Source organism: Otolemur garnettii, unplaced genomic scaffold (assembly GCF_000181295.1).
Source record: "Otolemur garnettii isolate 467f Iridium unplaced genomic scaffold, OtoGar3 scaffold00090, whole genome shotgun sequence".
Lineage (NCBI taxonomy): Eukaryota > Metazoa > Chordata > Mammalia > Primates > Galagidae > Otolemur > Otolemur garnettii.
The window spans coordinates 3,780,315-3,797,735 of NW_003852485.1; the positions used below are offsets into that span (position 1 = coordinate 3,780,315).

The 17,421-nt window shown below is 36.6% G+C and overlaps 1 protein-coding gene across 1 annotated transcript in view; it reads right to left on the reverse strand.

Annotated features, from left to right (window-relative positions):
- The window catches only part of COBLL1 (cordon-bleu WH2 repeat protein like 1), a 161,651-nt gene that overhangs the window by 13,725 nt on the left and 130,505 nt on the right, over positions 1 to 17,421 (reverse strand). The window contains 3 exon segments of the mRNA XM_023516365.1: positions 10,078 to 10,314; positions 10,415 to 10,512; positions 16,060 to 16,288. Of these exon segments, the coding sequence (XP_023372133.1) occupies positions 10,078 to 10,314; positions 10,415 to 10,512; positions 16,060 to 16,288 (564 nt within the window).

Below are 17,421 nucleotides of genomic sequence, written 5' to 3' on the forward strand. Positions count from 1 at the left end.
AGCTGGGACTACAGGCGCCCACCACAACGCCTGGCCATTTTTTGGTTGCAGCCATCATTGTTGTTTGGCAGGCCCGGGCTGAGGATTTGAACCTGCCACCTTAGGTGTATGTGGCTGGCGCCTTAGCTGCTTGAGCCACAGGCGCGAGCCTGTTGTTAAGTTTTTTTTAAAAATAAAATATGAGCAGGACAAGTTTATTTTTGATGCCTGTACTCCTAGCACACTGGGAGGCTGAGGTAGGAGGATTGCTTGAGCCCTGGAGTTTGAGGTTGCTGTGAGTAAGGCTGAGGCCCTGACACTCTAACGCAGGCAACAAAGCAAGACTGTGTAAAAAAATGAAAATCGCATCAAAGTGATGGGGGACCACATGGGGTCACAAACAATTGCAATAGAGAAGGGAAAAATAGGACAGGAGTCTCAGGGACTGGCCCTGGAAAACCTACACTGCATAAGCTGTCATCTGTGCAGCCAATTTTAACGCTGCTCCAATCAAACTGCTGAAACAAGTCCTATGAAAAGGAGCGAGGAGATTAACGCTGGATTCAATTATAGATATTCTAAATGTCACTACCACTAGTAGGTGGCACCTTTTTGATTACTAATCAAAATTAAAGCCCTTGAGAGGATTCTGAGTGGCCAAGCTCACCACTACATTTCTCTCAAAATCATGTACTTTAAAACATTATTCGTCAAGGTAACATTTTTATCCTCTGGCTAACAAACTCCTCAACCTGATTCTGTCTTCACCACACTTCAAATCTCTTACGCCTTTTCAGCGATGCCCATATAACTATGTCGACTTCTGTGTTACAAATGGAGTTTGGGAAGAAAAATGTCAGTTCTTCAAAGATATATTTTGCTAGAGTCCTTTTGGTTTGGGAAATCCTCAGAAGAGCGACACCAGGACTAGGCATCACAGTACCCAGCTAACACCGATCAAGTCAAAAGTTCACACGCTAAAGTACGTAATCTGTGAAAGGCCAACTTTAAAAGATAACAAAACAATAACAGTTTTATAATGCTAGAGTTTTATAATGCTAGACTTTGAGAAATTTAGTTATAATACCTCATTTAACAGACGAGAAAACAAAGCCATACAAAGGTCAATGAAGATGAAAAAGATGATGAAAGAGAAAATGACAACAGAGAAGAACCTAATAGACGTATTAGTAGGAGCCAGACTATCTCTCTGGGCGTCCTCACCACAACATACTCCCTTTCCAGCCCTTCTCAAAGGAAACTGGGGGGAGAGGGGAGGCTGGGTGGGGGACCAACATGGATTTACAAACCTGTGTTGGCCTCTGAAAGGCTTTTACCTCACTCTTGCTGAGGCAATCTGTGCTTTCATTTTATCAACTCTAAAACTTCGAGATAGCATAAAACCAAGTCTTACCCAGTAGTAATCTTTGCTTATTACAGTTTTTAGAAGTCCAAAGGTGGTGACCTAGCTCAGAAGTAATCTTGGATGAAAAAAAGACAGGCTGAACCAGAAGCCAGCATAGCCCAGGGTCAAGTTTAAAAGACAGGTAATGGTGGTAACCATGCTTCTCTGTGATCACACACTGAGGGTTAGAGAGAGGTGTTTCTAGGGACAGACTAACAGGGGTCCTCAAATGTTTTAAACAGGGGGCCAATTCACTGTCCTTCAGACCATTAGAGGGCCAGACTGTGGGCCCCGGGACGAGTTGGCTGCCAAGCAGGACAGGCAGCAGCAGCAAAAACACCCGGTGGTCTGGATAAATGTCCTCGGCAGGCCGTAGTTTGAGGATGCCTGGATTAGGAAATATCCACAGGTCAACTGAGTCTAGGGCCTAAACCAGAGGGAAGCTTCAATCAAGGGAACAAACTGAGACCAACTTAGTTGCTCCAGAAAAGGAGTTGAGGTAGGCAGGGAGTATCCAAGTGACCCCATAAGCTTATCGCTGTAACTCCTGGAAAAGAGACCTGCTTTTCTCTCTGCCCTGGCCTCTGTTAACACAGAGAGAAGCAAGTATCCCCATGAGGTCTCAACTATCACAGAGGTAGAGAGGGGCTAAGTAAACCTCATACTATGTGGCCTGGTAAAGAAAGCCTCCTCACGCTGATTATTTTCAGTGCTATTTTATTATTATAACTCAGTATGCTATTTCAGAGAGGTACAACATTATGTATACTAATAGATAAAGAGAAATCCACATTAATTTCACAAAAGGCTGACTGTTCTTTGAATAGTATTTTTCTTTAAAGTTCAACAACTTTATAACGAAAATAGTTTTTCATTTTTAGGTCAGAGGTAAAACGGACAGAAACCTAAAAAGCAACAGCTCAGAGGCTTTTTGTGAGGATTAAATGAACGGTGTTCTTAGAGCCCTGTCCGGGACACTAATCAGCATTATGGAAGCCATCACCACTGCTTTGGTTATTATGATGATGACTCTCTGAAAATCTGATGAAAACTACAATGACAAAGTATGTATTATATCTGGAAGAGCCTTAAAAATGAAAGCAGATTAAATATTACACCGTACTAATACATTCCCTCTACTGAATGAAGCCAGTCATATTTTTGGAAATACAGACAGCTGTATTCCGTATATCAAACTGCAAATACCATGGTAACCACTGTTCCTAAGCAATTGTAGAAATATGTGTGTGGTCCACTTTCTATATAATAAATGTAAGAGGAAAGTGAAGGGGAAAATAAAATGCTATGCGATAACCTAGATAAAAATCTAAAAAGAAATACATTTCTTAAAGATTACAACTGTGTAGTCTATTACAGCAGGGAAGTACAACCTTAATATTAATCCCACATGTTTTAAACAGAGTAATTAAGTAAAATAAGAACAAATATATACCTGTTCATTTCAAAAGTATGTGGTAATAAATCAACTTATCCGCTTGTAAACCATGTTAGGTAATAATGATAAAATTGAGTAAAAGGTGAATAATGTAAAATATTTTTTAAAAATTAAGTCAGTCGTTAAAAAACTAACACTCTGAGTATCAAATTTCACTTGCATAATACTAGATGGCAAAACCTTTCAATTTCTCAATATCTGAGTGTCTGCAGCAGAATGCAATATGAGACCCAAACAAATGTTCAGTAAAGATTATTCCTGGCCGTGTTTTCAGCCAGAACCCAATATTCTAAAGAAAATGATGGGCCAGGAGTGGCAGCTCACACCCACCCGGTCATCATAACACTCTGGGAAGCAGAGGTGGGAGAATCACTTGATCTCAGGAGTTCAAGACCAACCTGAGTAAGAGTGAGACCTCGTCTCTACTAAAAATAGGGAAAAAAAATCAGCCAAGCCTTGTGTCAGGTGCCTGGAGTCTCAGCGATTCCATAGGCTGAGCCAGAAGGTTAACTTGAGCCCATGAGTTTGTGGATGCTGTGAGTTAGGCTGACCCCAGGACACTCTAGCCCGGGGCAACAGCTTGAGACTGTCTTTAAAAAAAAAACAGAAGAAAGAAAGAAAAAGGAAAGGATATACTGTGATCCACTGAAGCCAGAAGAGCTGCTTGCTGTTATATATATACAATTCCAAGCAGCAAAGCCACACCCAATGTGCCAAGTGAAAAATTCTCCAAAAATTGTGCGGATTCTATAGGTTAAGATTGCCCACAACTTCTTTTTAACACTTTATCAAATGTAAAATAGGCTTACGAGAATAATTTGTCAATAACATCAGGACATTGGTCCCCCATGGACTTTATTAAACGTGTTCCTCAGATGTCTGCAGATATGGTGCAGAAACTAGGCTTCTGAACACAGTTTATCCCAGAACTCTAAGTAGCTTTCAAATTTAAGCCAATGTCATTGCATATCTGACATTGCTTTACAAATTTCAATATTATTATAAATAACTATGTATCCGCACATTTTATATGGTAATGCATGTAATATGGCTCATGTGAATAACAGCATGAGGTTATTATTATCTATCTTATTTCACAAGTCATATTTCAAATCCTTAGGCAGCATCATATTCACAAAATGTTCAAAAAGTATCCCCCTCAAACTGCCAGAGATTTCTAATAGGAAGTTTTCTTTTCGTAATAAACATTTTCATGCAAGACAACATCTTCACTATTATAGGGAAAGTGACATTGGCTTGAAATCACAGGAAACAGACTACAGAGCAATTTAGGGACTTGAAGAGGACACTATAGCAGCGACAGTGAAATAGTCATTCCTTAACATTTACTCTTTAGATTGAGAAAATAATTTTAGAAGCAGAAATAGTTCCAAAAAGGTTAAGTTATTTCACTAACGTGACTGTTTTTTTATCTTCTTTTGAAATGGTATAATCGGCGGTCAAAATTAACTCAGAAAATCGAGAGCCTTTGAATTGAATACATGTATTCTCAGTATAAGCTACAAAATCATTATCCAAATGCCTTAAATTGTCAGTATGGAGAAACGTCTTAGAGCAATGAGGCAAATAATCAAATGGAGACAGTCAAGCATCATAAAGTAGTACAGTTGACCAAGTTCTCTCCAAGCTGTAGACAGACTGACTTCTCAGTAAACCTTGACTCAGCAAACACAGTATCAGTGGCTACTTGAAAAAACACCAAAATGATGGAAAAGCTCAAAATGAATAAAACTGCTAATTACAAATAACTTTGCCATGCATTAATATTTTTATCTCTTCACCCACATGAAATAAGTATTTTCTATTTCTAATATGATATAACTATTTCTATTATCTTCTTTTGGTTTATTAAAGGATGCTTTGGGGTAAGAAACAGAAAAATCAGAATGCTGTACTTCTGTTAAACAGCGCACCCTTGTGGTTTATGTTGCATCCTAAACAAACAAAAAAATTACAGGATAAAACTTTATCCAAAATTTCTTCATGTAACTAGAACTGATTTGGTTATATATTTTTTTCCTTCCAGTTTTTATTTTTCCAGACATGTGGGTACTTTTAATCATAAAATATAGTGACTTCTTAAAATTTCAAAGTCAAAATTAAATTGTTAAAATGGATGTGTTTTTAGTGATAGTGACTATGCTTGAATTTAAACTTAAACAACAAAATAAAATTCACCTATAAATTTACATTATTTAGCTGCATTTCCTGAATTTCTAAACCTGTTGTTATAAACAATTTCAAACATTTATATGCATTATGTAATATATAGCATGTTTTAGTTATTGATATTCAACTTTTCAACACAACCTTACCAAAATTCTGACTTTTTTGTAAAATCTTAAGAAAAATACATCTAAAATTATGTGGTTTGATGACTACAAAAAGAAATATAAACAATATTTAAGTTACCCAGGAACTTCTGAAAAATTAACCAGATATACAAATGAAATACAAAAATTTTATGATATAAATATGACAGACATTTTCCTTATATATAGTACATAAAAACTGTGGTTAATTGTTACTTATCAATTCCCTTGAACACCTACTATGTTACAGAATTTTGTTGGGGAACACTGAGGAGAAGAAAAACACAAAAATTAAATAATGATACAAAGCTTAAATAATAATATAACCCTAATATCTATCTTTAGAGGATGAGGTAACTAAGTCATGTTATATCTATCAACATAATATTATGCAATCATTAAAAAGGGGAAGCCTTTTATACAGTGATAAGGATATCCAAATTAAATCATTTCACTCCAAAAAGTGAGATATTACAATATATATAGCATATGAACACCTGGCAAAAAAAAATATGTAGCATGAATATTGGCTTATACATGCATCTATTATCTTTGGAAAGATATAGGTGGGATCATTCCATTCTGAAAAGGTAGGGAGCAAGATTTTGCATTAGCCACAGTGAGTCAAATCTTCTGGTTTTAGTTAGAAGCATCCTAAAAATGATGAGGAACTACCTTTTAAAAGTAAAAGTGTGATTAGTTTGTAGAGTAACTTGAAGGCCCCCCAAAATCACAGACAGCTCTCCAAAGTTTCTGAACTGGGAAGTGATAATTAAAAAAATATATAAATGTCACAATAACAGTAACTGCCCTAGATTTCTTCAGGAATAACGTAGCCTAGGGAATGGAAGACATTATGAAGAAAGACTGAATGAAGTTTGGGTCTCTAATTAAAAGTGAGAAAATAAAGGACATCAAAGATAATTTTGAGCTCTTTAGTCTGGGAAAGAAAAAAAAAAACCAGTTTGGTCTTAAAATCTGCTGTAGTCCAGGTAGTGATGAGGCACTAGGCGATTCAAACGAACTGGAAGAATACTGGTATGAGAAACACAAAGTTGATGTATCCCTGTCCTAGGGCTGCCTACAATGACTGGGCGGCTTAAAACAATAGAAACTTATTCTTCCACGGTTTCTGAAGGACACAAGTCAAGGTGTGGGCAGGACCATCCTTCTTTTGAAAATAGTAGGGGAAAATCCTCCCTTGTCTATTCCCATCTTTTTGTGGCTCCTGGCATTCCCCGGCTGTGGCATCCTGAGGTCAATCTCAGATTTATCTTCTGCGTCACTGTGCCCGTGTGCGTCTTCTCTCCTGATCTCATCGTCTCACCTTTAGATCCTTACCTTCATTACATCCGAAAAACTATTTCTAAACAAGGTCACACTCACAGGTTTGATGGGTGAGGACAAGGATGCATCTTCTAGGGCAAGGGACACTATTCAAACCACCACAGCTGAGAACCATTAGCCCATGAACTCAAAAAAGAATAGATGTCTTTGAAAGAGTGCAGTAAATACAGGCTGAGAGCCAAGGATTCAGTATCTTCAGATTTAGAAAATAGGTAAAGGAAGTAGTGGCAAAGGAAAAAAGAAAAAAACACGAAGAGGGTAGAGATATAAGAAAAGTACTAAGACCAAGGAAAAAGGAAAATCAAGACCCAGGAGTGATTATTCACATCGATGTGGCCACGAAGTTAAGGAAATGAAGTCTGGGCTGCCGAGGAAGGGATGAACTCACGTGTGTGCATGCACACACACATGCATACAAACAGACCCACGGCTGAACCATTCAGAATTTTTGTAATGAATAAATAAAAAATGCTTCTTCATCTTCTCTAGGGAAAAACAAATAATTCTTCGTCCTACTGAACAATACATCAAAGAGCTAACCAGATGTCGAGATCAAAAGAAAAAAATAATTAGAAAATTGTATAAAGATGTGTGGTTTGCCAAAGGCAACATACTTTTATAAAAGATTACTTAACATGGGGGCACCCGGTGGTCATAGAGCAGAGGGTGAGAAATCAAAAGAAATAGCTTTGATGAGGTCACTGGTAGCACAGCCCAGAATTTTAAGAAATAGACTATTAGAAAGACAACATAGACCCCCTGAGGATCCAGGCACAAAAGGAAGTTTGCTGGAATAGATTGGACGGGGACAGCTGGCAGAAAGACTCGTGAGTGGGGGCTAAGATTAATTTCTATATTAAAAAAAGGATAGACTTTCATAGCTACTTGGGATTATAATAATTTACACTCTTAAGAGGTAGTTTTATGGTACTTAAAAATATAAAACAATCCTGAAAATGCTACTTTTTATTATGAAGAAAGTAAAGGAGCTCCAAGTACAAAATGAAGTCTTAGGAACCCAGACTTGCCCCGCTTAGCTCACTAAGTTTCAATCTATTTCTTGTTCTTGCCACATTCCTGTATCTCTGAACAGGGTTTTTTCACATAACAGCTGCACGTCCGTACGCATCATAAGACTGACCTTAGGCATCACCTGTTCTGTGAAGCTTCGCCCAACTACCAAACAGTTACCCTGGAAAACTTTGGCAGTACATGAGTCTTTCATGTGAAACAAACCTTAATAAGACAGCTTAATAGATGATTTCCAAATAACTACTGAGATTAAGTATTTCTAAAACTCATTTCTATGTAGTTTTTGAGTTGCTATTTACTTTCTAAAGATACATGATCATTTATAAACTAAATTCAAAACTATGGTTGTTTTTTTTTTTTTTTTTTGTTCAAGTTCATTTATAAACTAAATTCAAAACTATGGTTTTTTTTTTGTTCAAGTTAAGGAAGTATGTGGGCTGGATGTGGCAGCTCAAGCCTGTAATCCTAGCACTCTGGGAGCGCAAGGCCAGTGGATTGCTTGAGCTCAGTAGTCTGAGAGGAGCTTGAGCAGGAGTAAGACCTTGTTTCTACCAAGCATAGAAAAATTAGCTGGGCATGGTGGTGCACACCTGTAGTTGTACCTACTCGAGAGGCTGAGGCAAAGAGGATTGCTTGAGCCCAAGGCCTTAAGGTTGCTGTAAGCTATGATGACACCACTGCACTCTACCAAAAAAAAGTTATGGAGGCACAGAAGTGTTCATTAGGTGCTTAGGAGGAGTTAATTTACCTGAGCATTGAATTTACTAAGCTTCCAAGGCAGGGGTGGGGAGGGAAATCCTTTAACTTGACACAGGAACAGTTCAGTTTCTCAAATACCTCAAAATAAATTTTGCTCTCAAAGTTACTTAAAACATACTGCCCAATTACAAACAACAAAATATATGGTCTTATGTTGAATCACATTTACCTAAAAATTCATTTATATTTCATATAAAGCAAGGCATATTCAGATGGTTTAATCTTGAGAAGTGGTATGCAAATGGATCCCTGCAAAATTGCACACTTGGGCTCAGCGCCTGTGGCTCAAGCGGCTAAGGCGCCAGCCACATACACCTAAGGTGGCAGGTTCAAATCCAGCCCGGACCCGCCAAACGACAATAATGGCTGCAATCAAAAAATAGCCGGGCATTGTGGCGGGCACCTGTGGTCCCAGCTACTTGGGAGGCTGAGGCAGGAGACTCGCTTGAGCCCAGGAGTTGGAGGTTACTGTGACCAGTGAAGCCATGGCACTCTACCCAGGGTGACAGCTTGAGGCTCTGTCTCAAAAAAAAAAAAAACAAAAAACCCCACAAAATTGCACACTTGGGAAAAATTTGGGATTCAAGGTGAATAGTAAGAAATTTTGATGAAAAGGTACACCTAGAACAGTGTTTTGAAGATAGGCGTTTGTAAAGTTAACTGGAATACATTTTAAAAAGGCTAATTTTCTTTTCTTGCTACAGAGTGTCTATGGACCAGGTAGAAATCAGGATTTTTTTTTTTTTTTGGAGACAGAGTCTCACTTTGTCACCCATGGTAGAGTGCTGTAGCATCATATCCCTCAGCAATCTCAAACTCCTGGGCTCAAGCATCTCTCACCTCAGCCTCCCAAGAAGTTGGGCCTATATGTGCCCCCACAATGCCTGGCTACTTTTTGAGACAAGGTCCCGCTCTGGCTCAGGCTGGTCTTGAACCTGTGAGCTCAGGCAATCCACCTGCCTTGTCCTCCCAAGTGCTAGGATTATAGGCATGAGCCACCGTGCCTGGCCTAGAAATCAGGATTTCGGTCAAGGAGATACATGTAGTTAGCAACTCAAGAACACAATACAAAGACCGTGTTGGTGTTTTTTAAGAAGAAAACTATTAAAAACAAGCAGTATAGTTCATTTCTAATGTGTACATTAAGCAAGTGCCCATGGTCGGGGCTTAGCAAATCAAGACATTGGATTTATGGATAATTATTTGCTTGAATATTAAAGCTACTTCAAACTGACACTTTTTTATTGCATCATATGCATCACATAAGTGTATATGTATAGAGAGAGGACCTCCCCAATACCAACTTATTAATAACTAATTCATCTTATTACGTATAACTAATTCATAACTAATTCATCTTATTACATATCAGTAACTCTAGCTAATTACTATTATTAGGACTATTTCTTAGTAGCTTATGTGGAAAAGACAAGTTAGGTAACAGGAAAACTAGATGGCCTTCATTTAGGTAGACAGAATGAAGGTAGATCTAGTATTCTGTAGGACAGCAGGGTGACTACAGGTAACAGTAATTTATTGTATCTTTTAAAGTAACTGAAAGAGTGGAATTGGAATGTTGCTAACACACAGGAACAATAAACATGTAAGGTACTGGCACCCCAGTTACTCTGACTTGGTAATTATGTGTTGTATGCCTGCATCGGAACATCACAGGAACCCCCAAATACATACAACTGTTATGTATCCACTATAACTAGAAACGAAATAAAACTTACAACAAAAATGAAAAGAGCAAAACTACGCACCTTATCTGTTTCATCCACACTCATGGATTTCACTACACAAGAAGCTGGACTCTCCTGGGCCTGTGCAAGGTCCTGGGGGACGCTCTGAGACGCTGGCATGGGGGGCAACGGAGCCCGCCTCTTCTTGGGTGCATCTGACGGTAGGGTGTTTGAAACATATGGTTTCGAAACGGTATTGGACCTCATAAAAGTCGGGCGGTGCTTATTTATTAGCGGGGTTGCAGGAGCACTTGCCGTCTAATAAGGAATTAAAGGTACACTCTGTATGTAATTCCCAGATACAAAGCACTTGTAATTAAAACAATGTGAAGAATCTCATAAAACGTTACATGCTTACTTGCTCCCGCTTTTTCTTACTGCGTTGAAAAAAGCTGAAAAATCCTTTGTTTTCCTTGTCCTTCATAATGTCTAGGTTTTGAGATATTTGGCAGGATTCTAAAATAGAAGAAAAGCATCTTACTTTTGTACCTTGGATTGAATGTTCACTTGCAAGATTTTCTTCTTTTGCTTTTCCTTTAAAAATGTATCTAATAATCAAAGTTCCTAATTATAGTCTACAAACCAGGAACTCTGCTAAGTACCTTAGAGCCTATTAAATTCTTAAAGCAACAAGAAAATATTATTCTTATTTCACTGCAGAGGAAACTGAAGCTCAAAGAAACGAAGAGAAATAATCAGGGCCAACGACTGGGAAATAACAGATCTGGGACATATGCTCCAGGCTTGGTGAGTCACAGTCTGTGTTCTATACATAATAACTTTGAAGTAAATGATTTTGGGTAAATGATTTTTTGCCCCAATTAAAAAAAGGGTATTTTGGCTAAATCATAAGCATTTTTGTTTCTCTCTATTAGAAACGAGATAAATGAGATAACCCACATAAAGAGTTTAGTAATAGTATCTGGCACATAGTCGATTACCAATAAATAAACATTAGCTACTACGATTAGCTTTTGTCGTCACAATTTTGGCTGTCAATATTTTAGTAAAAAAATGTTAAAATATCACTTATTTACATATCTGATAATTTTGGTTGTTAATATTTTAGTAAAAAAATGTTAAAATATCCCTTATTTACATAAGCATTGGGTACCCCAAATGAATATGAAGTTTCTCTCATATAGTTTGTCCCTTGTTTGATTATAATTTTTAAAGCTAAATTATCATGGAATATTTTGTTCTCCTTATAATTACTTAGTACTTCGTTAAATGTTTCGTAATAGTTATTTCTTTAATCTGGTGGGTCTCAATTGGGTGCTTTTTTGCCCTCTAAAGGGCACTGGATAATTTCTGGGGATAATTTTGGTTGTCACAACTGGAAGGGAGCTTAGGAGAAAGTGCCACTGGCATTTGCTGTGCAGAGGGCAATGATGAGGCTAAACTCAGTGCAAATGCCAGGCAGCCCCAACAGCAAAGAATCACCCGACCTCAGATCTTAACAGTACAAAAATCGGGAAACCCTACTTTAACTAGAAGGGCAAACGTCACACCTTAAGGTTGCATATGTAATACTTCTTTAAAATTTTCCAAAAGGAATTTCTTAGGACTCAATTAACAGGTCTTACAAACAATGACAAAACTAGTAGCACTGAGCCACCCGAGCCCAGTCTATCTCTAAATTCCATCTTCCATTAAAAGGAACCATGATTTCTTGAGAATGGTTGATCTTTTGATGATAGAAATGAATGTAAGTTTGGAATATCTTGTCACAGCAGAAAGGAAGCTATTACATCAAACTCTACTAGAGTCACGTCAAAAAGTACTCAGGGACCTGAGATGGTTTCTACTGGCAAAAAATCACGCCGGTTTGGGCATTGTAAGAGTAACTAACTTGAAACATAACACATTTGTTCAATGCTATACATTCCTGATAATCCTGAAAAAATAATTCATCCTCATTGTCCACCTTCGTGTAATGCTAGAGAATGAGCCTGTTATCTTAAAAACTGAGGAAGACAAAAGAATCCAATTTTATTCCACCCTTCTAACTGAATTCTACCTTCATAGTCAAATAGCTGACACAGGAATGTTTACTTTTTTAGCGGTATCTGAGCTGATCATTAAAGAAATATTTGTTATAGATTATCACCATTTTTCAACACCTCAGTAAGAGGCAGGCAATGATCATAGATGGCTAACATCAGACAAATAACTTGTCATCATGTGTTTGCTAAAGTAAGCATGCAATGTCCCGTGAAGTGTTCTTGCCAAAAGTCTCTCACCAAAATCTTAGAAATCTCTAGATTGAACCATAAATTTGTAGGAAATAGAGGGGATGAAGAAACATCAAATGACACAACAGGATATAATCAACAAAATTCTGAATGTAGAAAACTCCATAAGACAGATTACCTGGATTCTTCAACTAAAGAATAGCAAATTGAAAAAGCAATTAAAGATATAATGACAAGGAGCAGGGATCTATAAAATTCAAAAACTTTCTTCTATGAAACATATGGGTTTTACTATAAATCACAATATACCTTTAATGACATTTGAAACAAAGTACTATGTATTGAAACTTGTAAGATAGAGCTAAACCTTGGGGGTAAATGTACAGTCTTAGACGCTTTATCTGAAATTTTTAAAATGAAAAAGACAAACTATGGCATAGAATGGCCTACTTCGGGAAAGCAAAGCCAGTTAACACCAATAAGCACATTAATGCAATTTCCTCATTAACATATGGAAGGAAAATTCTATTTTACTAAAACTTTTAAATATGATGATTCAAAAATTAAGTAAGTGAGATGCATTTGGCCCAATGAGCTTGACAATGCCAACAGCTAACATTAACAAACATGTGGATAATGCTTTCTGGTTTAAGATTTTTTCATGTGCCTCATTTGTTTCTCAGAACAACCCCGGGAGGGAGGTATCGTAAGTTATCAGTTCCAGCCCTTTTACTCCTTGGCCCTGACTGATGTAAGGAACTGAGTGACTGGAGAGTTTTAGTGACTTGCTCAAAGATTGGCATTAAAAGGCAGAAACACAAAAAAACTCATATCCATTTAAAGATGATTTATAATATCTATACTTTTTCCCCTAGAAATGTCATTATTTCACATTAAGATAGACTTCACCACCTACAGAATGTAGATATACAATTAAATTTAGTTAGAATAATAGATGAAAAGCTCACATGGTCACACAATGCAATAGATATAACCAGAATGTTTCACATCGTTATCTTGGGAGAGCAACTTCTAGACAACGGTGGATCCTTCATACTAGTTATCATCTAAGTCTTCACTTATGAGTCTGTGTCAGGGATACAGCCAGTCAGGGTTAAACACCGAGAGCAGGGAAGCCTTGAGCTTACTTAGAAAAGCAGCTCAAAGACCACAGTTTCCTGTTTCTAGAAGAGGAGCTAAGAGTAACTGCACACCAAGTTCCAAGCCTTTTGATAATATCAGACAGGATAAGGAGGAAGGCACTTAGAGAATTTGGACTGACCTTGTAAATACTGACACTGGAAAGGCATTTTCGTCATTTTACTACTCTAATCTCTTCAGGTTCTGCCACAACATTTAATACCCTGAATAAACCACATGCTTCCGTGGCCAGAAGGAATATTAGAGATCAGTACATTTAACATCCTCAAAACGAGGCCTAAAAGATTATGACATTTTCTTAGGGTTATGTGTATACAGAAGAGAAGAGCACAAGTAACAAAATGTTGACGCCGGAAAGAGCCGCAGAGACCCCCTTTTTCAATCTATTACTCCTATTAGGGAAGTGGAAGGTAAAAATACAGACAGATATGGCTATTTCCTCTATCAACTCATTAAATTAGCTTGACAGCTAATATAGTGTCAGGATTTTTAAAAGTCTATCTTCTGATTCTTAGGCAGTTTAAGATCAGAAGAATTTTCCATGCCTGTGACTAGACTAGTCTTCCTGACAGCCACCAACGATAGTCACACTATTATTTATACAGGCCTAATTCTTAGAATTGAGAGCATCAGTGTGCTCTGGGAAAACTGTGATAAAGAAAGAAAATTCCAATAACACATAATGTGTACAATTTGTTAAGCTTTTCTTTCTTTCTTTTTTTTTTTTCTTGGGGGCAGGATATGTGGTGATTATTGCAGTTATTATTTGAGCCTATCTTTTTTAATAGGAGAAAAAAGATTTCCAGAATTTATTATTATTAAAAATTTTTAATAAAGTTTTTCTCTATGAAAGTAATACATCCTCTCATAACATTCTGTAATATAGAGAGAAGAAATATGACAATAGTAACCCACACATAACCCTACCACCCAAAGGTAAACCACTATTAAAATTTTTATGTATTTCCTTTCCCGAAATTTCATGTAAAAGGATTTTTTTGCACATTGTATTAAACACATTTGTATCATTTGCATGCTAATTTTAGCACAAGCATTGTCCACGTTATTACAAAATATTCACAATTTAAAGCCTGCAAAATTTCAAGTGATGAATATAATATTATGATGATTATGAATTATGTTCAGTGGAAATAACCAAAGATCCTTCTGGTGTGCCATCCAACTATTAGTATTTGTACCCAACAAAGATCCTAGCAATCATTTTTTCTTGTGTGAGAGTAAGAAAGACGTTTTCTCACACCATTAGGATGATATTACTTTTAAACATTTATTGAAATGAAATTATAATTAAATTCAGAAAGCAAGGGGCAGGGAGATCTTTACTGTTTTTTAAGAAAGAAAAAAAACTAAGATTTTCTAAGTTAAAATCTTTTACAGAATGCACACATTAGTCATGTTAAGAAAACATGACTAAGGTAAAATTAGAAGCTTATTTTCAATTTGCCCAATTTCATGTTACAATTTGTTTCTACTGATTCATGGGTCTTACCTTGTAAAGATGACTTACTGAAGGCAGTAACAGAAGTGGCTACAGAAGGAGGGGCATAAAAGAGGGTAAATTGACTGCAAAGATGATGTTTATTCAAGTATAAAACATCACTGAGTTGAAAAAGTAGTCTATGGATTACATCAAGCCACACCCTCATGATCAAGTTTGATGTTCTCTGTGCACAGAGTATGTAAATAATTGTCTCCTTCACTAAACTTATATTTATCCTAGATTCATGGTGAATAAATATAAGCTTGCATTCGTCTATCAGATACCATACCAATCAACATATGTAAAATCTCAACATTTTAATGCATTACATAATTTCTATAGATTAACACTGTAAGCTATTTCAAAAACTTATGCGGCTTGGTGCCCATAGCACAGTGGTTATGGTGCCAGCCACATACACTGAGGGTGGTGGGTTTGAACCCAGCCCAGGCCAGCTAAACAACAAAGACAACTGCAACAAAAATTAGCAGGGCATTGTGGCGGGCGCCTGTAGTCCCAGCTGATTGGGAGGCTGAGGCAAGAGAATCACTTAAGCCCAAGAGCTTGAGGTTGCTGTGAGCTGTGAGACCATGGCTTTCTACTGAGGGTGACATAGTGAGTGCGACTCTGTCTCAAAAAAAAAAAAAAAAAAAAAAAAAAGTATGGAATTAGATTGATTCACTTTATAAGCTAGCTTTTTTGAGTGCTGACCTTAAAAAAAAATTGGTAAGAAATTTGCAAATTTGAATAATTAAGACTCATACAAAACCATAGTAAGACTACATAGGTTCATGCTTGATTAGAATAAATTTACACGTAAATTTTTATTTTCTATTTAAGTCTCAAATCCATAAAGAACTGAGTTAAATTCCAGCAAAAAAAATCCATAAGTTGATAGACAAACATAAAATGCAGATGACAGCTGAAAAGATCAGTTTTCATTCCAATTTCAGTAACAGAATTTATTTATTTACATTTAATTTTCTCTTCTTGTTCCTGATCCCATGTAATTGCTTCTCTCTCTAACTTCCTAACTTGAATCACTAACTTGCTATTATGAACTTGAGAACACCCATATACAAACATGATGCACATACACACATAAATACACATCCTACTAAATGAATAAACAAAAGCCTTATTTACCTCTGCTGACATCCATGGCATATAATTCTCTTAGTCCCAGGTCATTAAGAGATTTTGTCAAATCCAGGGGCTCCTGAGATTGATAATCCTTTAATAACAATGTATGAAATGGATCAAACTCACATTTGCTACATATGGTAGGAACAAGTTCTTGAAGTGAGGCGTGGGGGCTAACTCTCACTATAGTCTTCTGGGTTTTCTTAAAATTGATCACTACCCTCACAGTTTTCTGAAAAATAGAATAAAGCCACAGTTACATCATAATTTATTTACTGAAACAAACTTAATACAATAATGTCTAGGATGAGATAATCTACAGCTACATAATCATATAATAGTAATTACTTTGACATAAAATTATTTTTGATTAATGTTACTTTCTAAATCCAAAGCAAATCCTTAGACATAATCATTAGTCTGTTTATTAAATTTAGGGTATTATTTAAGGTATTTATTAATTCAGACCCTTGCAATGGTATTAAGTAGATTTAGACCTAAAAAGGAACAAAATAACTTCATATCTAGCATTACTGATATTTTTACTTCATTTCTTAAAATATTTACATTAAAATTAGCAAATTACATAATCATACAAAATCAGACATGTTTTAGTCTATCCTTTATTTAAGGAATATTTATCTTGTAAATGATTTTTTGCCCCAATTAAAAAAAGGGTATTTTGGCTAAATCATAAGCATTTTTGTTTCTCTCTATTAGAAACGAGATAAATGAGATAACCCACATAAAGAGTTTAGTAATAGTATCTGGCACATAGTCGATTACCAATAAATAAACATTAGCTACTACGATTAGCTTTTGTCGTCACAATTTTGGCTGTCAATATTTTAGTAAAAAAATGTTAAAATATCACTTATTTACATATCTGATAATTTTGGTTGTTAATATTTTAGTAAAAAAATGTTAAAATATCCCTTATTTACATATCTGATAACAGTACTGATAATTCAAAAGTATTAGAAAGATTGTAAGCATCTTATTATTTTGATGTAACTGAATTAAATTCTCTACATAAATGGAACTTAGGAACATTTGATCACACTAAGTGAAATCTACAGCTTGCAGAACTTCAAAGACATTTGATGCTAAAACATGCCTTTAAAAATGAAATACTTTTTGGGGGGAAAAGGAAGGAGGGAGGGCGAGTGGGGTGCTCCCAGTTAATGGGCACCATGTAAGGTATAGGGCACACCTCTTAGGTACAGGACACAACTACAAGAGGGACTCTACCTAGCAAAGACAAACACCATGGCTTGGTGCCCGTGGCTCAAGCAGCTAAGGTGCCAGCCACATACACCTAAGGTGGCGGGTTCGAATCCCCAGCCCAGGCCCGCCAAACAACAA